Genomic DNA, 26,097 nt, shown 5'->3' with positions numbered 1-26,097 from the left:
AGCTGACCCATATGGGTCATGTCACATTTGTAACCATAGCAAAACAGGAAGTGTGTAGTACATACAGTGCATTAAAGTCAGCATATCTGCTGGTACAGTTTACGGTTCGTTATTATGATGATGCTGTTGAGCGTGGAAGGAAAAGACGGTTTTTGGCACGGCTCCATGGTACCGGGTTTGCTACTCAAGGCTAACCCAACTCAAGGGTCAGAATCATTATCATTCCTCACTCAGACAAAGAATTACTGGCCCGTCTGTCTCCACCTCTGAAGGACAATTTCTAAGAGATTAGCAACGGCATTCGTGATATGAACCTCTGATAGCCAACATAGTGGTGCTCAAATGATGAAAGGTCATTAAATCATCCACATGATCCATCTTAACGGTGCAGTGGTGCAATAAGATGAACATGTCGAGGTTAGCAAGGGCGTCGATGGAGCCAAACACCCAAAAACCCATCAATAAACATACCAAGGATTTTACCCAAAAGTCATCCAAACAATATAAAAAAACTACAGTAACTCAAAAATCTGAAGATTTCTTTTAAAATGCCACACATTGGGATGTAAAAACTGAGACCTTGAATTGAAAATTGTGATGTGAGATTTGTTCAGTACAATTCATCATAAAATGTAATAGCCTGGTTTTATAAATGTGTACACATTTAAGCTTTTATTTCAGCATAAACCTTCGTTTGGCTGGAGTCTCTTAGATCTCCACATTTTGACGTTGTAATATTTTTCCAGTTTACCTTGTAAAAGTTCTCAAAATCTTTTAGATTGTGAGAACATGTCTTACTCTCAGCCCTCTTCAGGCAACAACACTGATTTCCAATGAGAAGTAGTTCTGGACTTTGACTAGGTCACTCCAGAACTTTCATTTTCTTCTTATTAAACATTGTTTTTGTTAATTTGGATGTATAAATAAAATCTCTTCACCTGCTTTTTATTTTTCTTCTAGCAAGTGCCTAAAGGTTTTGGGTCAAAACTGACTGAACTATCTACCATCCACATTGACAAAAACATCCAATTCATACAGATACAAAGGAACCCTGCGGCCTAGGGGTCGTAGGGTTTGTTCGGCATAGTTTGTTTGTCGAACAAACCATGCATGGAACTATAAAAGAGATAACAAAAGATCAAGTTCATTTTTTATAGAAACTTAAATATTCTGAGTCAAGATTTATGGTAGATTTTGCAACAGTTGGATGTTTTCTTTGAAAAAGTTCTGATTTACAATCGTACTCCTTAATCCTGACAAATGGAAAATGTGGAATGACTCCTGGAAGTCTTCCTGACTAGTTTCCGACTTCTCTTTTCACAACTTTTGGAGAATTCTTGTACGTATAATGCTGTAAAATTTTAAAGCATCTTTCCAACTTTATAGAAAACAATGGTTTTACCAAAATACAAATAATTTCTGGATTTAAGTTGCTGCTATTTTCACATGCTTTGAACACTACAATGTGGATTTTTACCAACGGGTTTTAAAAGGCTGGACGGCTGCGTGATGAAGAGTTCGGCACAGGCTCACTTGGATTGGAGACAAAAGAGAAAACAAAAGAGAGACTGAGGAAGTGTGTGTGAAACCGTTCAATTCTGACGCTGACTTTGGTGGTTTTAGTGCAACGACAGCGATCAATCCGTGAGGCTACTGTATTCCTTTAAAGTAGTTGTGTTACAGACATTGTTCGGAAAAAGCATTTTACAATATGTATTTCAATAGAATAAAAAAGATATATGTTTCTATGTAAATGTCTCACGTTACAATATGGACACCTGTGGCTTAGAGACGAGTGTGGCCGATATACGTACAATTTTTGTTTCTTTTTTACCCTCCCACAGTCTTAAGATGGGGGTCATTTGGACCCCATAAGCTTTTTACCCCGTGTGTGGTCCCACAGGGTCACACCCCATCTGTGCTTTAACAAGTTTTTATTTATGTGTGTGGTTTTGGGAACTGACAGTCTGACGGGACAACCTCCCCGCTGCCCGACCGTGACATCTGCCGCGCTGATCCAGAGCGTCACGCTAAGATTGTGGGAGGGTTAAATTAAGTGGGCGTGGCTTATATTCAGGTGCTCTCACAAGTCCAGAATTTATGTTCATGCCTACAAGCAAATGTGACAAAATCTTTATTTCGGTTCAACAGATTCTCCAGAACATACAGCTGATGTGAACACAAGAACTTAAACCTGCAGGGTTGTCGCATCTTTTAGTGTTTTCTATATCTCTGTCTGTAACACATGTCTTTGTTGTTAAATGTAACAAAATAAGCGGAAAAGCTTCAGCGAAGATTTGTCATGGGCTCGTTTTCTTGGAAGTTTAACAAGAACCCTTCCGAGAACCCTTATAAATCATAGAGCAACGTAAACTCGGCTAAGTCCAGCGGTCCCGAGTTTGCCAAAGACTTCCCTGGAAATCAAGAGGCCACTCAAACGTCCAATCTGGCAGTCGCGGCTTTTCCAAAGCCCTTCTGTGTGTCGTTTGTGATCTTCATCAGAGCACGAGTGGCACTGTCAGGGTAACCTTTACCAACAGCCAGCCTCTGCATCTGGAGCACGTCAGCAACAGCGATAAGACGCGCCAGTTATTTCTGCTCCAGATGCTTTCTTCGAATCCCACCTTCTACACTCGGGGTTTATCGTGTAGAGTTTTAAAGCCCACAGGTGAAACACCAGCATCAACATTCCACCTTGTTGCTGTGTCAGTGTTGTCACGGTAATGGCAAGGATACACCTGGTCGGCATTACTGCCATTTTGCTCCAGAGTAAACATGCTTTGGGCAGGCTAAATAATTAATGGACCGCTTTCCAGTTGACACCGTGGGCTGCAGCTGTGTTAACACTGCGGAAACAAGCTGGAAAGGATTGAAACATAAATAACTCTCGTATCCAACCACCTGCTTTAATGCAGATGCCTAATTGTCAGTTCTTAAGAGGGTGATCCAGGTCGACTGCAGCTCACTCCCAAGTTTAAAGCTTCCTGTGAAAACATATTTAAAAAAAAATTCTGTCTTAAAAAGAAGGAAGAAAAAGACACCCCGTCTACAGCTCCAACTCCAACACACAGATCAGATTAGAAGGTGGGAAAAAAAAATAAAATCCACGTTTTGCAGTGTCCACGTGTCTCTCGCTGGTCACCCTTCCTTTCGCCTGGCGCCTGCTTTCCTTATTGTCACAAGAAAAGCATCAAGCCTCACTGGGATGTGTCATTGTGGCCTGTGCGCCTGCTGATGGGCTCCGTGCGTACATGTGTGAGCCAGAGCGGGGCCGGCAGACAAACCGACGAAAGCAAAGACACCGAGGCGCGTTTCATTTATAGGCCCTCTTGCAGTTTTACGGTTTTGTTTTGGAGGACTCGCAGCTCGTGTCCGCGCTGTTTCGCCCCACGTCCTCGGATGACCCTCCAGCGTCAGACCTGACCTGTCCTTTAGGACAACGCTCCGCTTCCAGGGTCCTAATCTCCATAAAGCAAGGTGGAAGTCAAACAAGAGAATGGGTTATCTTCGTTGTTTCTAAAGTATTTTGAGAAATATCGCTATAAGCAACTAAAAACTACGATATCTGACCTGTGATGACTTTGAACTTTTATATGTCAAATACCACTCCTCTGGAACTTACTTCCAGACACATATGAGCAACATTTCTGAATTGGTTTATCGATTGGTGTATCTCTAGGTGAACTAATAATTAACATTAAAAGTGAATTAATTGAGAAATTACATTGAAGTTTGCTACCCAAAGCACCGACGCATTGAAACGATAGTGATATCTGTATTGGTCCCAATGTTGAAAAAAGTTCTGACAATGTGCCTGATTCATAAAGGCGGATCTGTTCATTCTAATTCTATACTTTAATTCCTAATTGCACTTTCTGAACCATCTGACAGTAGGTTTGTTGCAGTTAATTTACTGTTGCATGTTTGACCATGCTAGTCACAAGGTAGTTTGCATTGGCTCTTCTACTCCTAATTGCACTGACTGAACAAATTAAAGTCGTGTTGCATTTACATGTTTGACCTAGCTTGTGAAGCTGTTGGTGTATTCTGCTGTACTGTTGCAGAGTTATCAAAGAAATTTGTGATTTAATACATTTATGTCGTGAGTGTGTGTGTGTGTGCATGGTTGTGTGTCCTGTCTGTCTCTGTGTTGCCCTGCAACAGACTGGCGACCTGTCCAGGGTGAACCCCGCCTCTCACCCAGAACGTTAGCTGGAGATAAGCACCAGCACCCCTCCTGACCCCACTAAGGGACAAGGGTGTAAAGAAAATGGATGGATAATACATTTATGTCTGTATGTAAAAAAAAAAAGAACAATTTTAAGTCAATTCAGCACCATTTTTCTGTATCAGATATAAATATACATTTCGGTATTGAAAGTGAGAAAAGCAAATCTGTGCATCCCTGACGCAATGTAATCGCTGACATAATAATAATGAAACAAATTATGCAGGGGACGATGGGGGTCGTTTTTGAACCGTCCTACTTCTGCATGTGCGTGCATGTGTGTGAGTGTGTGAGTGTGTGTGAGTTTCCTCCACAGAGGAACAGAGACTCCCTGACTGCCCAGGCTGTCTGCTTTGTCGTTCAGGAGTGGTCCAATCCCTCCTCCTGCCCCTCCTGTCACAATGCGATTAATGCTGTGACCCCTTCAGCTTTGACTAATCCGTTAACATTTACTGCACCATCCACACGTTCTCCAGAACAGAAAAGGTCAAAATGGATAAAGCAAGGCCTCGTCCTCTGCTGCTGTAAAACACAGAGATCTACTCTTGGTTTGGTCGAGTACAATATTTGCAAAGAAGGAGAAGAAGAAAAAAAACAAAACAAAAGAGTCCCCAGGTAACTGCTTTCTTATTCTACCGAAAAGCCCTTAGCAAACAGTTTACTGCCTCTGAGCTTAATCCTCAGTCTTAACAACAGGCAGTCAGATAAGTACATGTTTCTCTAAGGGGACCCGCTTTATTCAGGAGAATAAAAGTGAGACTGTGCAGGTGGACATGAACAGATAATGTAGAGACATGCCCTCCACTCCACAGCACAGATCCATTCTCCCCGCTCTGTGAGCATGAGCTGAATCTTCAACATAACAATGCTATAAATGTTTAAAGTATATATATATATATATATATATATATATATATATATATATATATATAAAATCATCAGGCTGTCAAAATCAGAGCTCAAAATAAACAGATACATTGTTTATCTTTGCTGGATGTAAGGTATTGTAGTAGTATTTGTGCATCACAGAACAAAGATAAATCGAAATAAATGTGTTTTCTTTTGAAATGCATCCCTTTAGACACATTTTGCCTGAAAACCGGCCACTAGAAAGTTCAAAACAGCTAGACGTCTCCATTTTAATTATCGTTACGGTTTAAAGTGACTTCAGTGAGTGCCAGAGAAAGAGCATCTCTATGTGAGTTTAAACTTGTAGAGGCCTAAAAACGAGCTGAACAACTACAAACAGAGGCGTTTCTGTCATCTCGAGATGAACGTCTATGCGCCTGTGGATTGTTGATACTTTATCCCAAGGATAAGATAACTCTGAGATTTAGATAGCCATAGCACATATTCAAGTTTCAGCTAAGCTGAAAAAAAGAAGAAACGTTTGGTACTTTAACCTAAAAAAAAAAAAAAAAGGAAAAACAAAACAGTCCTAAATGAGTAAATAACACAAAAATGTTCAGAGTGAAGTTAGAAGATGAGCTTTTTTCTGAAAGGTGGACTTAAAATCTTTCTCTCTATCAAATAGATTGGTCACTGTTCTCTCTCTTTTTTTGCCGTAAGAAGGCGTGCGGCGGATCGGCGCTGTATAAACAAACTCACCTGAATTGAGTTGATTACTAATGATGTCACCATAGAGCCTCTAACACCAGTCTCAACAAAAAAGGAAGTGACTCAAATTTCAAAGCTCGACTTGAGCCACTCTTGAGTTACAAAATCAAAGACTTAGACTAACCATCCAACAATGGAGTCCATTGTACAGTCAGTCTGTATTTGTGTAAGCCACGGACCTCAGCTGTGACAGGTGACAAGTTTGAATTTGAATAAAAGATTTAAAAAGCAAGTGGAGTAGCAAAGCACTCTGCTGTAGAGACGTCAGAAAGTATCTAACAAATGTCACAGATAACACAATTAAAACTAATAATAAATGTGTTTTTTTTTCCATCAGCAGTACATTTAAGGCTTTCCTGTTTTAAATAAAAGCAATCACATCTCTTTCTTTGCACTGTTGCTGCCTTAATAGCATGTTGCCGTGTTACCATAGCAACCCGGACCACATTTTATTGCCAATAATCCAAGATTACAGTTCAGCCTTCACGAGTGCCACTGGGGCTGGTGCCACGGCCATTTCTTGGTTCGGTTTCAGTCGAGGCAAATCAAACGAGGACAAGAAACTGGAGGCGTTGTCTAACTTTCCGCCTGAGCAAGTGACTGTCTTTCTGCATCATCATCAAGCGGAAACATCGTGTGTAATTTCAGGGCGGGTAGTTCTGACGCTTTTTTGTGAGTGGTTTTAGCTAGAGACTCTTAGTGGCGAGTGATGGGTTGAAAGAATGTCCACTGAACACATGATCCACTAAAATAAAGTATAAGATAAAAAACAACTTTAATATAAAACTATTGGCAAAGAGACAAACATGTTTTCTTTCTTTGAGATGGTGGCTTTGGAGAAGTTTCTCAACATCGGTACTGCCTGGTTTCAGATGAGTTTAGGTTGTAAGAGGAATATTTTTCTAATTCAATAGTGAGTTACTCCCTTTGGCAGGAAAGCCAGAGCATGCGTTTATTACATAAACACAAAGAATGAATGGCGATAGGCAGTGGCTCCTTTCAGCTAATCCGCTAACAGCAGAGCTAATTTATCATTTAGCACCTTTGCCAACTTAAAAAAAAGTTTAGTGGACTTAGCTTAATTTTTCCGTATAAATTTTAAAGCGCAAATTTCCTCGGCTGTTTTGTAAATTTTCACGTGAGTGAAGTTCGACAGCTGTGTTAAAGTCTGGTAAGAATTCTTCAAGTAATTTGACGTTTATAGTCATGCTCTTATTCTGAAGTTGTCTCTCTTTCCCCCCTAAAATAACTTCATTTCAAACAAGAAACACACAAGAACAAAATATAAATATAAGAACATGAACACAGTATCTATGGGCATAAAAGATAAATTATACAGTCAAAATTAAATGGGTGCTCAAGGGTTGTAGTTCTTCAAGGGTAGATAAATTTGAATTCATTTTAGCGCTTTAGCACATTAGCATTAGCTCCTGCTAAAAACAGCTGTTGTAGTTCTTCAGCGTTAGCAAAACAAATATCTATGATTAGCACTCTTAGGTTAGCTCACCACTAGCAACAGGAAGGACATACATGTATAGCAAACCAGCCTGAAATCACCAAGACTGCAGATGAACTCCACTGACTTTCCTTTTGACCTGAAGGAATCATTTCATTTCAATGTATCTATATCAGGACGCAAGATATTTACAGACAGGCTCACTTTGTGTGTGCCTATCTGGTTAACCAGGCAGTTAGCCAAGTGTTATATTTTCCTAGTGTGTGTTTATCATGCCAAAGCAGGTGGGTCACAGCTGGTAGCCCCATATTTAAGCCAAGTAATAACCGCTGACTCATGTTTCTTGGGGATTTCTTTGCACCCCTTAAAATAAGCCGCCCTAAACGGCTGTCTGGGCCGATCAGCCTGTCGGTTGTTAAACCTGGACTGCAGACGTACCGAAATGAAAAAAAAAAAAAAAAAAATCCAGAGGAGGGTGAAGTGTGTTGGCATGTTGGAGAGCTTGACTAAATCCCCGGAAGTCTTTCCCTCTCTCTGCTATCTCGCTATATTTAGGACGTATTAGGTGTCAGGCCTACTGTAATGACCTGAGCACCAGAGTTCAGGCTCTGCTGAGGTCATGCACTGCGTCGTACTCTTCTCAATGAGGCATTTTAAAATTCAAAGCTTGTCCCTGTGGCGTCTGCAATTGTTTTCCTTTGAAGACAATGCGCTCAAAATAACTACTTTCCTTGTGCGTGAGCAGCCAAAAATATTTCTTTCCACGTCAGCTTTAGTGTCTTGTGCAAAAGCAAAAGCTGACATGTACTTTCCTTCTTCAATAACTTCTCTGTGTAGTGACATAAAAGAGAAAAAAAGAAATAAAAAAATCCTTCAATTTGCCGTAAGATCGTATTTTTAATAACAAACGATTTCAGTCTCGGTCTAGACTGCTGAGGACTTTGCGAATGTCTTTATTCTTTTTCAGTCTGCTGGGTTTGGCCAACAGTCAGACTGCTATGGGCTGCTGACAGCGCGGATGACGACGGAGGCCTTGTGAGTTTAGAGTGTGTGAAAACAAGAGAGAAAAGAGGGAAACAGCTAAAGGCGAATTATCTGTAAGAATTCTCAAAGGCAAAAAAAAAAATAAAAAAATCAAGATGGGAAACACAAACACTTGTTACGTAACGTTTTTTTTTTCTAAAGATTTACAAAAATTCAACTCTTGATAAACAGGTAACTTCTCAAAACATCATAGATTATGTATGATTGAATTGAAATGGTGTTCAAGTGCCTTGAGATGACATTCGTTGTAAATTGGTACTTTATGAATAAAGTGAATTGAATTTAACTGAATTGAACAAACTCTTTTGGCTGAGGAAAAACCTTACCATTATTATCTGAGCATGTAATTTGGCACGTAACATAAAACAATCAATGGATTAGTCCCAGTCATGTGACTGTTAAATCCAAAGCTAACGAGAGTCTTAAACTGCAACTCTTCTAACTTCCTGCAATCGCCAGCTATGCCGCAGTCCAAACACTTGCTTAAAAAGCGGCAACAGCCTGCAAGACTTTTGTTGGTATGACAACTTTTGATGTTTTTAGTGCTATTTTTCCAAGTCATGGCTAAGCTAACTCCCAGTATCAGTCACCTTAAACAGATTCACTGCCTCTGACTGTCCATGCAAATCTACACTGATGCTTTAGATGATGAAATGCACCTTTAAACCTGCTGAAGGATAACAGCTGTGCTAAAAGCTCGAAAACAGATGGCCTCATCAAGGCAGACTTACTTATACATGAACATTTGCAGGCATAATACAAATGCGGACAATGCCAAACACTCTACATCCTTGCAAAGAAACTTGCTTGTGACCCTCCTTTTACATCCTGGCACTTCTGTTTTAGTCCAAAAGGCTCAGTCACAGATAATTACAACCTAAATGCGGCATATTCTGAGTTTAGTACCAGCAGCATGTGTTGTCGTGGACCTAAGACCCCATCGCCCTACATTTACGCACCAAGACACAAACACGGACCATCGTTGCTGCACTGCAGCCTGAGAGATACTATCGTTCATTTACGATGCCTTTCAAAGCTATTAAAAAAGGACTGATATTTCATCATATTAAAACCAAAAACCTATGAGTTTTTAAATACGCCAAGCTGATGATGACAACTAATGCTGAAAGGAAATATATTGGAATTAGCAAAAGTCTTGCAGATGTAGTTGCAGTAACATCCAGCTGTAAAAGGTAGCGACTCAGGGGAGCTGAATACAAACATTTTTCCCACTTTTCTGTTTTTTTTTTCCACACATAAAATATTTTGAAAACAGCTTTTCCATTCCCTTACAAGTCCATCTTTTTATTTATTTATTTATTTATTTATTTTTTGCGATTCTGTGATTGCAGAAATTCACACAGAGTCAAAAGATGCACACATTTTTTCACACTGATTCATAACTGTGACATATTGCAAATTTTCCGCGGAAACTGTCAAAAACATTGGGCTTAAGCGACCGTTCACTCCAACCTGCAGGTGGCAGTATTTCTTACTTCTACTACACCGCAGCCTGATGTCAGGTTATCGTCTGGGATCGATATGGCAAATACCGAAAATCAAGCTCTTCAAGTGCTTCAAAGAATAAAATTGTGTCCAATCCGTCTGCTGATTTTTTTCCCCCACATATTTTTTCATATAAGGGAAGAAATATTGCAAAATTCTGTGCAAATATTTCCAAAGTAGCATCACAAAATCTGAAATTTAGATTTTCTTTTTTAAATCACAAAAACAATCACAAAATTCTGGAGAGAATATCTGACTTTACATTACCATAAAGTACGCTGGGGTGTGAGATAAATCAAAACTGTTTCAATGTATGTTTGCCCGAAGCTAAAACTGTTTCATTTCTATATTTAGAGGCTGTTGAAAGAAATTATATCAAATATCTATCATGATATGACAAAGTAACAACAAAAAAAGAGGAGAAAATAAATGTTTCTCTCAAATTACAGATTTCAAACAGTGTTAATTTTAACCAGCTCTCGTTAAAGGTACATTCTTTCCGATCCGTCCTCATTTAGCTCTTTTGCATGCGGCTGACCTCATGTCCATTACTGCTTTGCTTCGGCATGAGGCCGTTCTTAGAGAGTGCAGCCAGAGTTTTTTTTTTACCTCTTAATGGAGCGCGCTCAGACATGAAAGCAAGTGGTGGGAAATATTTCGGTGCTCAGTCTTGCGTACAAAATGTGCACGTGTGAAACAAGCCCACTGTTTGTCATCAGGTCTCTCTTATACACATTCTATCCGTTTTTCCATTTCTCACGCTCGCCGCTCCTCTGATTGTTAACTAATTGGATTCAATGGGCCAAAGACGTTGTCCGTCCAATTTGGGGGGGAAAAAAAACACAAAAACATGGCCGTCGAAGGGAAGCGATTGTGTGTAATAATCATAATAAGCTTTGTACGACGACTTGCTCTCATTTGTGAATGGGTTCTTTCAAACACTGAGCGCTAATCCTCATGTAAAGCAGGGTAATAATGTTGAGTTACCGTCTGTAAACGTCTTCATTAGCACTTGAGCGCTGACTGGCGTTCCATGAAACGTTCTGGTGACAGCAGGTGAGTCAGAAAGACAAACACGGGAGAGACAGACGGTGAAGCCAGAGGAAAGTCGGAGTGAGTAAACAAAGAGGCTAGTGGAGGATACCTGCTCCTTACTGACTGGATTAACCGACTAAAATCCTCGTCTGACATACAATCAGATCGCGTTCTGTCCTGCAAGCGCACACGTTGTCCGTTCCAACATGAGCTGCTGCCTAAATGCGTTCTGTACCACAGCAGCATTGCAGTTCATATTCTACTTCTCTACCTCTTTTTTATACATAAAAACTACACAAATCTAAGTATTTTATTTTATTGGGTTTTTGTGTGATGAACTACCAAAGATGACTTCATAATTGTGAAATTGAAGGAAAGTGAAACAAAGATTTAGATTTTAACAAATGTGGTGTGCCTTTCTTTATCCTTAAATAAAATCCAGTGCAACCTGATTAGCTAATGGGTTGAAGGTGTGAGGAGAGAGAGAGAGAGACAGAGAGAGGTGGAGGGCGAGAGAGAGAGAGAGAGAGGTGGAGGGCGAGGGAGAGCACACAAACAGAGGAACTAGGAAAATATGCACAACTATAGCAAAGAATATATAATTAAACATAATCTAACTGGTATAACTAAGAATTGACTGAACAGAAGCAAAGCAGAAAACTGAGCTAATCAAAATAAGAATTAGGATACCAGAAATTATCAGAACTAAGAATTATGAACATTATGTTTTTTGTATTGCATTAAATGCAAGTTTGTGGTTGTAATGCCGCAAAAATGTGAAAGGGAAAAAAAAATCTTTAGGGGTACGAATACTTTTGCAAGGTGCTGTGTGCTGCAGCATTCGGCTGTCCTACTTCTGCTGCTCGGTCTGGCAGGTGCATTTCCTCCTCGCTTTGTTTTCCCCCGGTGTCCCCTCTGCCCTAAGTGATTTACCATTCCCTTGGAAACCGTTTTCTCTCCCCGTTTCTTTCCACACATCCTCTAAACCCATCATCTCCACAACTCGGCTCCTGGATGACAATCCAACTGTGCATTCTGCGCACTTAGCTTGTGGCAACTGTAATGTTTTATTGCATTATGTAATCGCTTCGAAAATGATTATTAAACCAGACCGGTCAGAGGTTTCGTGCCAGCGCACTCTGGTGCAGCGTACGAACAAGCCCAGACGAAACGCTCCGTGGTAATGGTATATTTCATGCCTTCTTCCAGTAATCACACACAGACTTTGGGGGAGCGGACCACAAACGGCAGCGTGTTGTGCCGCAACGCAACAGTTTGAGCCTGTCGTGTTTGTCAGCAGAACCAGAGCTTGGGGAAAAACCCTGCCACATCCACAGAGAGAAGCCGCCGCACCGCAGTGAAGGATCAATAAACCCAGAAAAGATACACTTCTGGAAAGAGAGCGAGGGTGTAGGGTAATTTTCACTCTCGCGCTGCCTGGACGCATTACAAGACGGTGGTAAAACTGTCACCCCAAATGAAAGAAATACATTTTGGGAACGTACGCTGAGTTCATTACAACTTGATGTCTTATTTTAGCAGAACGTTTTGGAGGCACTTGTGCTCCACGTTTATTGGCTGCCCTGGTGGAGATGCGTATAAAGCCTTATAATAAATTCATCTTTTATTGCAGCAGTAGCATAATCTGACACAGAACATTGTGTGATTCTCTAACTGTGAGCATTGGATGTTTTACTGTGTCGCTTAAAATCACGTTTACTGTGTGCGGCTTCGAGATGAAGTTTGCTCTTCATCAGGTCTTTCTTGCCATCACAACTCCTGACTCTAAATATTGACAATTTTATGATTTAGAACCACCATAGGTATTTGTTATGGGAAAAATAACAAATGGTTATTTGTTATTTTACAAATAAATCATGTTATAAGTCATTTTTAAAGTGAGGAATTACTAAGTAAACCTTCTGGATACTTTGGCTTCTAATTACAGGTAAAAATAGAAAATAAACTCAATTTAAATGTTGCGTTAGCTGTCAGGCAAATGTGCTAATCAGAAAAGCTAGCTTGCTGCTCACAACTTGCTAATTGTTGTCTTTGTACTGAGTTATGTTAGGTTTTTGGTCAAAGATTACACTAAGCAATTTAATTTAGATGCCATTCTATGATTACATTATAAAGTATAGCTTAACTTAATTATTTTTCTTAAATGTTTTTAGCTAATATTTTGGAGTTCTGGTTCCCTGTTAGCATGTCCTCAGTTTAACTTTAGCTCCCTCCTTTAACCCTCAGCTTGCTGCTAACAAGCTACTACTGTTAGCAGCTTATTAGCAACAACTGCTAACAAACCTTTTGCTAACAACCACCTGGTTTGGTTCACAAATCATCCTTCCTGTTACTATCATACGCAACAGGTTTGATTATTGAAAAGCAGATTTTTTTTTTAGTACTCACTACGTGAAACATAATATATAGATTGATTAGAAAACACAATTTCTAAGATTATTTACATTACATCAGGCCAATGAAAAAAATGTCATTCATTTCATTTCATTTCTCAATAGTATTTTTAATACGTGCTTAAAGATTATCATTTTCAAAAGGTAATTTTAATCTAGCAAATGAGCCCCATCACAACGATTTCCTGAATATGACTGTGTACACGTTTTGCTTAACTTCCTGTGTCTGTAAAGATTTCGTATTGAAGGAATTTACCGACTTCCTACGTTTGGGTCCTTCGCTCATCAAACGACACGACACAACCTAAACTATAACAAAGTTCAGCTGAGAGACGAATGGCTTCTCTAACGTGGCTAACACAGTTAGCGCTCCCACATCTCTTGATCCCACAGCAGTAACTAAAGCATGACATGTGGGTGCTTTTTAGCTGGTGGTGAGGTAAAAAAGCAAAAACTGCTTCTGGATTTTTCACATTCCTCCTCTCTGCGTGTGAAAATGTTTAAAAAGCAAGACTTGATTTTTTTTTCTTTTTTTTAATAGTTTTTTCTTAGGGAAGTGTGGGTAATAGCACAAGATAAAACAGAGAGAGACACCACGAAACAAAGGATGCAAACGTAGAGTGAAACAATCCATCTTCAAAGAAAAGGAGGTGGCTTTTAACAAGATGCTGTTAAAGTTGCTTGAAGGACACACCTGAGTGTTACCAGAGAATAGATTACCACACCACTTTCCCTCCCCCTCCTGTTTCTGTCATCTGGTTGAAGGGAAACCACACACATACGCACAGGTATGAACAGTGATCTTAATAGCTGTATTTGTTCTGACTTTAACTTCAACATTAACGTTTTTTCAGAGTTTCAGCCAGCACCTAGACTTGAATTTGATGGAGAATCTGTGTAGGAAGGTAAAGATTAGGGTTATGGAAAAGAGCCTTCCAACCCTAAAAGATGTAGATATAATAAACCCTCTAAATAAATAACACTGGAAAGATGCAAAAAGCGTTCGCTTCCTGTCAGAAACAAACTTTGCACATGAATGCAAATAAGATTTGAGGGGTTATTTTGTGTTTTTTTTTTTTTTTTAGCAAGTGTCAAAATCAAAATAACAATAATTAAATGTTATTATAGTAACTTTAAATATGGTATCACAGCAAACATCAATCATAACTGTCAAATGATCAGAAATGGCTGATATTTCTAAATGAAGGTTTGACCATGATTTGCACTTTGTCTTTAAATTCTTTTGCCAATGCCGTGATACTGTCGTGTTTATCATGCTGGGAGAACCTCGTAATGAGCCACGAGACAAAGAAAGAAAAGTTTACAGAGGAGCAAAGAAAAGGAGAAGAGACGGTGGGGAACGTTTACTAGCATAGCTGTTTGAAGTTAAACACAAAACAAAGCCAGATTAAAGAGCGGTTAGAGCATTTCCGCCTTCAGGTTGATACAGGGACGCATGCCAGCACGAGTATTTTATGTGCCTAAACTTTGACTGTGCAGCCACAGATGCCCTCTGCATCCCTCTCAGCTGAACCATCTCGCATAGTGCCATTAGCAGGCCTTATCGCCGCCCTCAGGAGGACGACACAGTACAACCGATGTTGAAAACAGCTGTTTCAACTCATTGTGCTGCATGCTAACAATGCACTGTTGCCACTACCACTGTGAAGCTATCAGCAGCATCTACCCCTAATAGCACTACAGACCACCCTGTCCGTAAGCCCCTATTTACAAAGATTTCCAATTGTATAACTCGCTGATGCCGTCAAATCCTCAAAATACAACCGTTCGGGTTTTGAGACACAGTGGGATCTTTGTGCTTTCCTTACCTGCGTGTCATTTCAACGTTTGGATGGAAGTGTGACGGCAGGGGTGTTTTGTTTTTAGGGTGCAGGGAATCTTGTTAGGGGCTGAGAAGGTGGGCAGCGAACTTGAGAGCAACCCTCGGGTTTTCAGGGTTTTCGGCCAAGCCTGCCCAGTTTGTGTTATGTAACGGCGCGAAGAGAGGAAGTCAAACTCCAGCTCGACCCTTTTGCCGCCCCACTGTTCCTCTGCGATCCTGTGGGGGGTGATTAGGGATGGGATAATTGGGGGGGGCAGAAATCCAAGAGTGGGAAGCCAAATTTTTTGCGAAGAGGGCTGAATTCCACAACACGGTGCCAAGGGATTGAACAGACTCCAAAAGAAACACATGCGAGGCCCTTTGTTCTGCAGTCGAACTCTTTTGTTTCACCTGCTGCACCTCTCATTACGGGGAGCTTTACCTGTCAGAGAACATCACCTCTTCTTACTTTATCACATGAATTACCGAGAATCCCTTCGCTTCGGGAAGGCCTGGGAAATGAGGCTGCATGGGAAACACAGAGCATTTTGTCCCACCGTATTTAACTCAGCACCTGCACATACGACAACTATATAAAAATTTGACATCATTTTACTTTACGGTCATCTTTTATGTCTAAATCGCATTGTTTTGACAACAGCAAGTACTCGTTTACCAAAGCATCAGCAAAAACACCTGACACCGTGAAACCACTTCGGAAGAGTGTGTTTTACATTACAGGTGTCCCACTCACAAAACACAAAACTTGCATTTCGAAATGCAAGTTTACGGAGAACTCAGTCGTCTATTTATAATCTGGCATAATAACTTTCTACAAAGAACTACAACAAGTTAATGTTTTCAAGTTTTGGATGAAGATAATTTTTCTCACTGCTTGTTCATCTGACAGTATTTATGATGAACAGTCATGAATGTTCATGGTGAGAATCACTAACTACAAAGTTAGTTGTGCAAACCCTGAAGCGCCGATCATAAACATTAGTTCCTGCTAACGCTACGCCACGTGGTATTTAGCAGAAGCTAAGGCTAAACGCTAATTTCAACCATGTTGACACCCACCATCTGTCAATGACACATGTATTATAACATATTATTTCAACCTCAACAGGAAAAATATTGTTTTTGTACCTTTCTGTGCAGTTTGTGAGCTTCAGGAGGTGATGCTGTGGAACAGACCTTTCACTCACGGTTTAAGTTTTACAGTTGTTGACTATTTTGACAATTGCTAACATTGACCATGTTTTCAGTGAGAAAAAATCCAAGACTTTAGTAGACCTTAAAGTATTTACCATCACTCTACAAGCTCTAGCTCTGCAGTGATGCATTATGGGTACAGAATAAATGAGAACTGCTGTGCAAGCAGTACTTCCCCTCTGGAAGTACTCTCACTGTGTGAGACCTGAAGGGGCGTGGTTGGGAGGAACGCCCCCCACTGATCTGAACTCGAGTGGTGTTCTGCTTTGGGTCATGACCGAAAGAACAAGATCACGGATACAAGCGGCCGAAATGGGTTTCGTCCGCAGGGTGGCTGGGCTCTCCCTTAGAGATAGGGTGAGAAGTAGAGCCGCTGCTCCTCCACGTCGAGAGGAGCCAGTTGAAGTGGCTCGGGCATCTGGTAAGGATGCCTCCTGGACACCTCCCTTGTGAGGTGTTCCGGGCACGTCCCACCGGGAGGAGGCCCTGGGGAAGACGCAGGGCCTGGGGAAGACCCAGGGCCTCCTGGGACAGTCCGAGGGACTATGTCTCTCGGCTGGCCTGGGAACGCCTTGAGGTTCCCCCGGAGGAGCTGGAAGAAGTGGCTGGGGAGAGGGAAGTCTGGGCCTCCCTTCTGAAGCTGCTGCCCCCGCAACCCGATCCCGGATAAGCGACAGAAAATGGATGGATGGATGGATGCTGTGCAAGCAGTCTTCCACCTACTTCGAAAATCGAGGGCACAAACATAAATGACTAACAACTTGAAGAATTCCTAACCATCGATAACCAAAACGTCAATACAGATGTGGAGCTTAATCAAATGAAAGTTTATAAAACAACCAAGTAAAGTACACCCGGTGCACTCCGTACGATGCCAACGTTTCATTAAGACAATCCTGCAGAGTTAAGGCAGCTGTCAAGACATTTTGTTTGAAGCCACAATAAAATCATGAATGAAGCTGAGGCTGAGCACAAACAATCTCAGATTAAGCTAGCAGCTGAAAAACAAAATCTAAATTTTTTGGGCCGTGTTTTAAAAAAGATGGGTCACAGATAAGATTTTTTTTAAAGGTTTTATTGGCTCTATTGGCCTTTATTTGATAGTTTGTTAACAGGAAAGTGGGTAACGAGAGAGGGGGAAGACATGCGGCTAAGGTCACCAGGCCGGGAATCGAACCTGTGACAGCCACTCGAGGACTGAGGCCTCCATATGTGGGTTGTGTTTAACTCCTGCGCCACCACAGCACCCTGATAAGATTTTTTTAATAGATGAATTAGGTTCTATATTCTAATCCAAGCATGTAAGCATGTAGTATCTGTCACTACTAATAACAGTGAAGCATCCCACACATGGATAAAACTCACAAACTTTCTGGTGCTACTTTAGCAATATTTAAAAGAAATGTTTGCAGTATTTGCCCTAATTAAGGACGAAAATTTGACTTTTTGTTCCTCGATCATGGACAACAACTGGACATCAAGTAAGGATTAGGCAGAAATGTAAGAAATACTGACCCCTGCAGGTGGGAGTTATCAGTCACATAGACCCAGAATCATTGACCATTTTGGAGGAAAATTTGCAGAAGCACTTTACCTCACAAATAAATCATTTTCCATATGTGATGGTTTGAAAGACAGGGAAGCCAAATGGTGAATTTACTGGTGTGAACTGGTAAAGTCTGCAGCCAGTTCACACTTTATTGAATCTTTGTTTTGAATCTGTCCTCTCTGGGTTACTGTTTAAAAAAAAGAATAATAATATCTAATATCTAATAATAGCTAAGAAATTCTATGTCGCATTTTTCTTATGTAGCATGGATGGTGTTGTGGGTTTTTTATTTTTATTTTAAAGTTATTTTATTTTTAAGCCACTGAATGCTGATGTCAAAAAAATATATTTTTCCCCACTGTTTCTGTTACGTTTACCCTTTTCCAAACTTTTTCTTTCTCCTAACTTGAAGCTCTGACGTTGACTACGCAGTTCAACGTTGAGAAGGTGACAAAAAGGAACAATTCACCATTTTTCCCACCCCACACACACACACTCACTCCAGTGGATCCCTAAAGCCTCCCCCTGCGTCTAGCCATTAGATGTGTTGACGTTCAGAGCTCTACATGTTTCTGTGCCGTCAACGCTTTCTAAAGATAACACCTCGGCGTCATTCCACCTCTTTACACCCTCCTAACGCACAACAACCCTGCTGTGAAAGAGACAACTAAAATTAAACCTCAAACAGGAGAGAGCGTACACGGGTAAATCTGAAGAGGAAAAATAATGAGCTCCTGGTTAAGCTAAAGCTGACACCTTGGATATCGGATACCAGCCTGCGTGAAAAAGACAAAACAGCCAGATTCCCTCGTGGGACGAAAAGCGTCTCTTTCTGTATGCAGAGTGGAGTTTGTCCCAAAAATGAACCTGGCCGTTTTGCTGACCTGACCACTGTTTCCCCTCTTTTCTTTTTTTTCATCTACAACATAAAACCTCATTAGCTCACGCATACACTGCCACACAATCACACACACACACACCAGCGAGCTTCTTTAATCCCAAGAAGGGAAGCCTGCATGTAATTTGATCTTTCCACGGCAGTGCTAAGAAATTCTCAGGAGAGCCGTGTTTTCCGTAGTCATGCTGTGGGTTTGTTTTTTTGTTTTGTTTTGTTTTTTCTCACACGTATGAAAAGAGACAAGCGGCGCACCGAGGAAGGCCGCAGGTTCTCCCTCATGTCCGACATCGATGCGAAAAACGGCAAGCGGAACTGAGGCGATTCGTGGAAAACCGTTCGTACGGCCTGAACTCTGTTCACGGCACAACCAATCGCACGAGTCGTTTAACCCGAAGGCACGGCTCGCAATCGGTGGTCTGCCCAGCGACCACCGAGCGTCCTCCCCACGCAAACAATCTGGACGTGACAGATTTTTCATTTAGCGGAGAGTCGGTTGACCGCTACCGAGGGGATTTGAAGGTCAAGAGTCAGAGGGATTACAGAAAGTCAAATGAGCGAACGACTAAAGGTTACGGGCCAGAAGATCTGCTGAGTGAATGGATCTGTGTGGCTCGTTTAAAGTGTTTGTTTATTGCAACAGGACAAGCATACAGGTTTCATTATATGGAGAGCTAAAAGGGACAAAATTGAAAATAATAAATGCATCAGCATATCATTAATTAAATATACCATGAATTAAAATAAATGTCTAATTGATATATCTGATTCTGGATCAGATTTCAGGTAAATTATCGAGAATTATCTCTACTGCTATTGATCCGTCTGATGCGATAAATATTGTTACTGATTTATTGTCCAGCTCTACATCACCATGAAATAACTTTAGCTGTCAAAATCGTCCATTAAAGTCGAGGGGCGGGGCTAATCCTGGATCTGTTCACCTCCACTAATATTAGCCTCATTTTTTTTATTTTTTGTGCAACAAAATTAATAAATAAATTGTCTATTAAATACATTTTTACAACAATTATCCCATGGAACATTTAGCTAATCATTTATTATGTATTTTTTTTTTATATGTCATAAAAAATACATTTCAACCATTTAGGTTGATATTCAGTGTTGCTTTAACACAGACTGCTATTTACTGAAGCCGTTCAAAAATATAATACATCAAATATTATAAGGAAGAGCCTTTTATCAGAAGAGACCAGAGATTGGTTTTCCAGCGTGAGAGAGAGATTTATCTGTGCACGGTTACGACCCGTGTAAACTCATGGGATCAGAGTTTACACATACAGAAACCGAATCTGACATTTTTACTAGACTTTGCAAAACGCATAAAATATCTAATATTCTAAAATCAGTCTCATAATTTTGATGCAGCTTGTTCAACTGGATTTAAAAAAAATCTCCTTGAATAATGTCAAATATTTATTATTTTCCTACATGAGCAACTTTTCTCTCCCCGACATCCGACGCCCCGTTTTGGAGCGACCTTTCACCTCGTCACGTTCTCAGCCAATTGGCTGGAGCGATTCTGTGATCCAGATTTAGCACGGCTATCAGTGGCACGGAGAATGTTGGCCAGTCATGGAGGAAGCAGAAGAGAAGCGTTTACCAGGAAGAAAGAAAGTGAAAACCTGCGGAATCCTTCGTGATTACAGAGCAGCATTTTGGTTCTAATTTAAAGTCAAAGTGTCGTTCCTAAACATTATTCAAAACCTTATTGTGGAAAGTGGCACATACTTGAACATTTATTTAGTACAATAAATCTAAACAACCACCTGGGATTCTCCATCTCCTTTATTTATATAGTTTGTGTTGTTACATTTTTACTCCCCTCGCTGCCACCTGACATCTGCCAGCTTGGTTTTTGTATTGCTAATTAGCTAGCATAAAAAATGGATGAATTTTAGTTTGGAAATGGAGAAGATTTGTACATTGTCCTCTGAAATTAACTGAATATGTAAGGGTCTGCAATCTCCATGAAATACAAATAGCAACTGACGTTTAGTGCTACATGAGCTAACGGTGCTAATGGAAACATCGCTAATCGTGGAGAAGTTTGAAATATTGAATAAATCCTTCTCTTCGGGTTTTGAAAAGTAAAATAGATTTTTAACTCTTCCTGTCTCAACCATTTTTGATTGTCATTGATTGTGTTTATTAAAGACATATCCAAAAAAGCTAAAATCAGTAGCTAACAGGTGCTAAGGGTGCTAATAAAAGCGTTACTAGTTACAAGGAACTTTAAAATGCCAACTAAATCCTTTCCTCTGGATTTGGAAAAAATAAAAGAGATTTTAAGTCTCTCTTTCTCCCAGTTGTATTCGAATGTTACTAATTGTGAGTCACATCCAAAACAGCTAAAATCAGTAGCTAACAGTTAGCCAAAGCTACAGAGGAACTGGAGATATGACATCACCAATATTTGATTTGTGCATCTCTATTCTCTAAAACTCTACAGTAAAAGGAGTGGTGAGCTGCAGTGAGATCACACCTGCCTCAAAGGTTTCACTGCCAATTTAAATCAGTTCACAACCAGTTTTTTTTTTAAATGATGGTAAAATTACAGAAGTTTTCACACACTAATCAACGCCGCATATGATAGCGCTTTACAGGCTTTTAAAAGTACCTCAAACACACGGTGTGATGTGTGTATTTTTAGGAGTCGGTGTTTCAGATGACGTGCGTGTGTGTGTGTGTGTGTGTGTGTGTGTGTGTGTGTGTGCGTGTGTGTGTGAGAGCGTCAGGAGAAATAAAGAGTTTCGCACAAAAGCAGAAGCTCATCATACAGCACTCACCGATGCAGGCGTGGACACGGACGGTCAGCTGGGTCCGCAAAACAACACTGTGCTTCTTCCCTCTGGACCTGAAACAGTGGAGGGGGAAACAAATCAACCATAAAAATTACAAATAAATTGATTTTTTTTTTTTGGACACATGTAATAATTTATGTTTGCTGTGTGGGAAGCGACAGAGGTTTTGTATTTTGCAGACAGACAGTGACCTGCATCAAATTTGCTCCCCTATACTGATACACATCTGAACCTGGAGATTAGACAGCAGAAACGCAAGGAGACACAACAAACATTTATACACACACACACACGCAAAAAAAAAAATAAACCTCTGCATGCCAACATGTTGATGTGCGTTCATATACACACTCAGCAAGACACCCCCTGATCTTTAAGGACGAATCAGTGTCTTCCATCGCCAACGTGATAAAATCGAACAAAAGCAGGGAAAGCACCGCTCTGACAGTGTGTGCTGCTGCAGTGCCGCTACTTATGCAAAACCAAGCAGAGAAGCAAAATATAAAGAAGAGAGCAGACAGATTTCTGTTATCAGCTGGGAAGTGAAGGAAAATATCAACACAATCTGTCAAAGTGTTCTCTATATTCTGTTATGTTAGCAAAGCAACAATAATGCGGCGTAGAAAAACTTAAAGTGGATTTAAAAAATGCAGCATTAGAGATCAGAGACTCAGTCTGGTTCAGATTTATTTTTAATGTTTTAATTGGTACAAAGGAAGATTAAAAAAAAATAAAAAAACAGCTCAGAAGGAGATCAGAGCACGACATAATCTCACAGCGATTTTCTCTCCCAGGCCTTCGGACGCTGAGCTGTCCGTGCCGTGAAGGGACTTTGTTTACTGCGAGCTGCGGTGAGCGGGGTCCCGCCACAGCTGGAGTCCCGACGCATATTTGACTTGTGGGAAAATTCGGAGTGAAAATCTGGTGACCAAAATGCTTCATCATGTATGAGAAGCTGCAGTTCTCTGGCCAAAGGGGTATTTTTTTCCTTCTTCTAGGTCTTCCATCCATCTTAGAAGTTGAAATATTTAGTATGACAATAATCAAGGTAAAACCATTTATTTTTTGCGCGCGTTGTGTGTGTAATATAAAACGGGGATTTGTCAAACGCAGGTATTGGAATTCCCCATTACGTAGCTGAACAAAGAGCCACGTCCAATCAGGAATTAGCCTCGCCACATGTTGTTGATTTTCAAAATAGTTACGAGATCTTAAACTAGAGAACACAAATTAAACCATAAAATAAACAGATTAAAAAAAAGTCACTCTGACTGTGAACAATTTACAAATTTGAAAAAGTGTCCATCTTAAAGAGTGATCATACAAATTATTATTCACCTGTCCGTCCTCTGGACACGTGGGCACACAGGGACTAAGAAATGTACACATGGAAACAAGTAGGCATACAAATAGACACGAAGAACATCGCTCATCTGGGGGACAGCCAGCACCGACCACGCCGTCCCCAAACAGATCAACATACCTCAACTCTCCACAAACACACAATGTCCCAACCGCACACAAACAGCCCCCCATTAGCAGCTGCCGTGTGTGTGTGTGTGCGTGCGTGTGTGTGTGTGTGTGCGTGTGATACTCAGGGGTCTAACGGGAACACGCTTCAGGCGCAAAAAAACAAAACCAGACAACAAAAAAGTTCCTCTAAAGTGTGGTTTAATTAATTTGCTAAAGTTGGCAGGGGTTGCTTGTTAAGCTAGGAATTAGCTAAGCTAGCAAACGTGGTTAAACGCATTCATGATTGTTTCGGGTTTTCAAACGTTCTGCTGCTTACGAAGTATCTTATGTGTAGTTTCTAGTGCAAATATCTTAGTTTTGTCTCATTTCAGGTGTACTAACTCGCAAGTAACTTTCCAGTAAGATATAGGAGCTTGTGTTAAGTCAATAATTCCTTAATTTGATTTTTTTTTTAAAGTACTAGCTCCCCTGACAGATTTCTAAACTTATTACATGGGGGAAAAAAGTCTTGTTATAAGTGAAGGCATCTGCCAGTGAAACTAAAACTTTATTATCAATGTTAATAAATGATTGACTTAAAACAAGGTCCAAGGTCTTGCTGAAAAGTAAATTGTCAGTTTAATGTCTTAATTTAAATGTACTGAAATACACTTGAAAGCAAGACAAAATCACTTTGTTTTTGTTTTTTCCTACAGTGTGCTCAATGTTTTTTATTTTTATGTCACTGAATATCTTCCTAACCTCACCAAACTATTTCCAATTATAGAGAGAGAGAAAAAAAAACACAAGCTATTAAGATTAACTATGCTAAAATGACATGATTTGTTTGGCTGGTCTTGAAAACGGGGCTGTGACAATAACAAAACTCTGAAAATGTTTCCTAGTCACGTGTCTTTGGAAGGCAGATGTATCTGTAATAGTCATCGTTTCTAATGAAGATGAAAACATTGAGTGAAACCGAGTCTAACGCTGACAGATTGCGATGCTTAGATCACAACTGGAAGATTTCCAACAGCTTGATTTCTCTTTCTTGTAAGAAAAAAAGAAAGTGAAGCAAGTTGTCTTTGAGCCAGCTGACCATCAGTGCACGGCAACAGATGGGAGAAGGCCAGCGCTGCGATACTCTTGACTCTTAATGGCTTTGACCAAAAATTATAAAGAACTGAACTTTTTTTTAAAAATATATGACAAAATGACTTCAGGCAATGTCTGTGCAGAAGTTCCTCTAATAAATCTCACTCTTTGTTGCTATGATATTCAAATTGAGAAAACTTTATTAATCCCAAGGCCGTGCATTCACCTGACACTCATCCACTAACCAGAGTCAGACTAATTTAACAAAAATGTGGCTTAAATAAAACAAAAGATAAACACAATAGAAAAACAACATTAGTAGAAAGATAAATTAACACATTTTTTGCAGTATTTTTTGTAAATATGTTAAACATATTTATTTATTTTCTTTTTGTAAAGGTTTGATGTTTTTCTATATGTTAAACCTAAAAATAGGAGTGAAATTGTTCTTGAATTGAAACATAAAAACAGGTTTCCTGTTGCAGTTGTATAAAAAAAGAAAGAAAAAAAAGCAAACAAAAAAACAAAAGCCAATCAAAATATTAACTTTTTGGGGTTGTTTCCGTTTGATTACGAGAAAAGGAAAAAAAAAAGATGACTCCTCGGATTGTAAAAGGTTGCTGACTCTTAGTCTGGAGTATAAAATCCTAATAAATTACATTGGATTTGTGGTTGCAAGTGACAAAGTGTGGAAAATCTCAGTGGGTATTAATACCCTTGCAAATGGCAACGAATGTTCTCATAGTTTCAGGTTTTATAGCAAATCCTGAAGCCTCCAGGGAGAGGTTTCTCCTGGCTCTAAACAGAAGCACAAACTGGAAAACTACAGCGATATACGTGACCACGTTTTTGTTTTGTTTTTTTTGCTACAATTTAGTGTCAGCACAACCTGTCCTTTATACCTTCCAGTTTTGATTTTTTTTTCTTTTACTACACTAAAGGCCAGTATGTCATTTATTAAAAGAAGAAAAAGAAAACCAAAAAAACAGAGAGAAGAGTTATTGCTCTGGAAAGGAGGGCACATCTGACCTGCTTTACAGAGTGCTTCATACTTTCCATGAACTTGTGCTTCCAAAAAAAAAAAAAAAAAAATCCACATCCAGCAGCTTGCGATTCTGCTCGTTATGTGAGAAAAGAAGGAACTCGGAGGACATGTTTTGTGAGGGGCAGAAGAGGCTTTGACCCGTTGCGGTGCGGCGATGAGGCCTTACCCTGCGTCGTCCGCCTGAAACCCCTCCAGCTCGTCCCGTTGCTCGGCCAGCGAGGACTCCAGGTCCAGGTAGGTCCCATTGTGGGACAGCTGAAGCGTACAATCATCGAGCTGCAAGGACACAAGAAAGAAACAGCCGTCATGAAAAACACCTGACGAAAGACAGAAATCGAACCAAAAACAATCAAAAGCATCTCGTGGCGCCCATTTAAACTCAACTCAAACCTCGCTTTCGCCCGCCGGAAAAGGCTTGTAAAGCCCATGTGGTGACTGACGCAGACGACTGGACCCACTTTTCAAGCGGTCACTTACTTACGTCTATTTATGTTTCACATCCCTTGAATGAGAAGAAACAATGCGAGCCTCTGAAATAAAGCCGCTTTATTGGTTCCAACAAACGCCGTGTACAAGTTGTCGGTGGAGGAGCGGCGGCCGCTTGCGGCGGTGGGGGATCTGCTTTTGGCATTACGGCGGAGCTGCTGAGGGAATTAACTCGTAATAAAAGCTGCAGGGACGTGAAACCAAAACCAGAGTGGAACACAGAGCGAAGGGGCAGCTTTTAGAGCATGTAAATACCAGCTGCGGGAAATGTGACACTTGAATTTTGTTTAAATTCGTATTAGGCGTGAAGATTCAGCATTTTTATCTGTGAACGGGGCGCAAGGGGTTTCACCCAAAACCTTCCTCTTCCTCACATGTATACGAGTTAGCACATTCTGTTTCTCGTACAAAAA

The 26,097-nt window shown here is 40.3% G+C and overlaps 1 protein-coding gene across 4 annotated transcripts in view; it reads right to left on the bottom strand.

Annotated features, from left to right (window-relative positions):
- fhod3a (formin homology 2 domain containing 3a) overlaps window positions 1–26,097 on the bottom strand; it is a 70,658-nt gene that overhangs the window by 36,112 nt on the left and 8,449 nt on the right. For all 4 annotated transcript variants that reach the window (XM_016675173.1, XM_016675172.1, XM_016675174.1 and 1 more), the window contains exons 2-3: window positions 25,365–25,474; window positions 21,592–21,659 (exon numbers count right to left, since the gene is read on the bottom strand). In XM_016675173.1, the coding sequence (XP_016530659.1) occupies window positions 21,592–21,659; window positions 25,365–25,474 (178 nt within the window). The remainder of the gene's footprint in view (window positions 1–21,591; window positions 21,660–25,364; window positions 25,475–26,097) is intronic.

This window comes from Poecilia formosa, unplaced genomic scaffold (assembly GCF_000485575.1).
Source record: "Poecilia formosa unplaced genomic scaffold, Poecilia_formosa-5.1.2 Scaffold107, whole genome shotgun sequence".
NCBI lineage: Eukaryota > Metazoa > Chordata > Actinopteri > Cyprinodontiformes > Poeciliidae > Poecilia > Poecilia formosa.
This window is presented reverse-complemented; position numbering and strand designations above follow the sequence as displayed.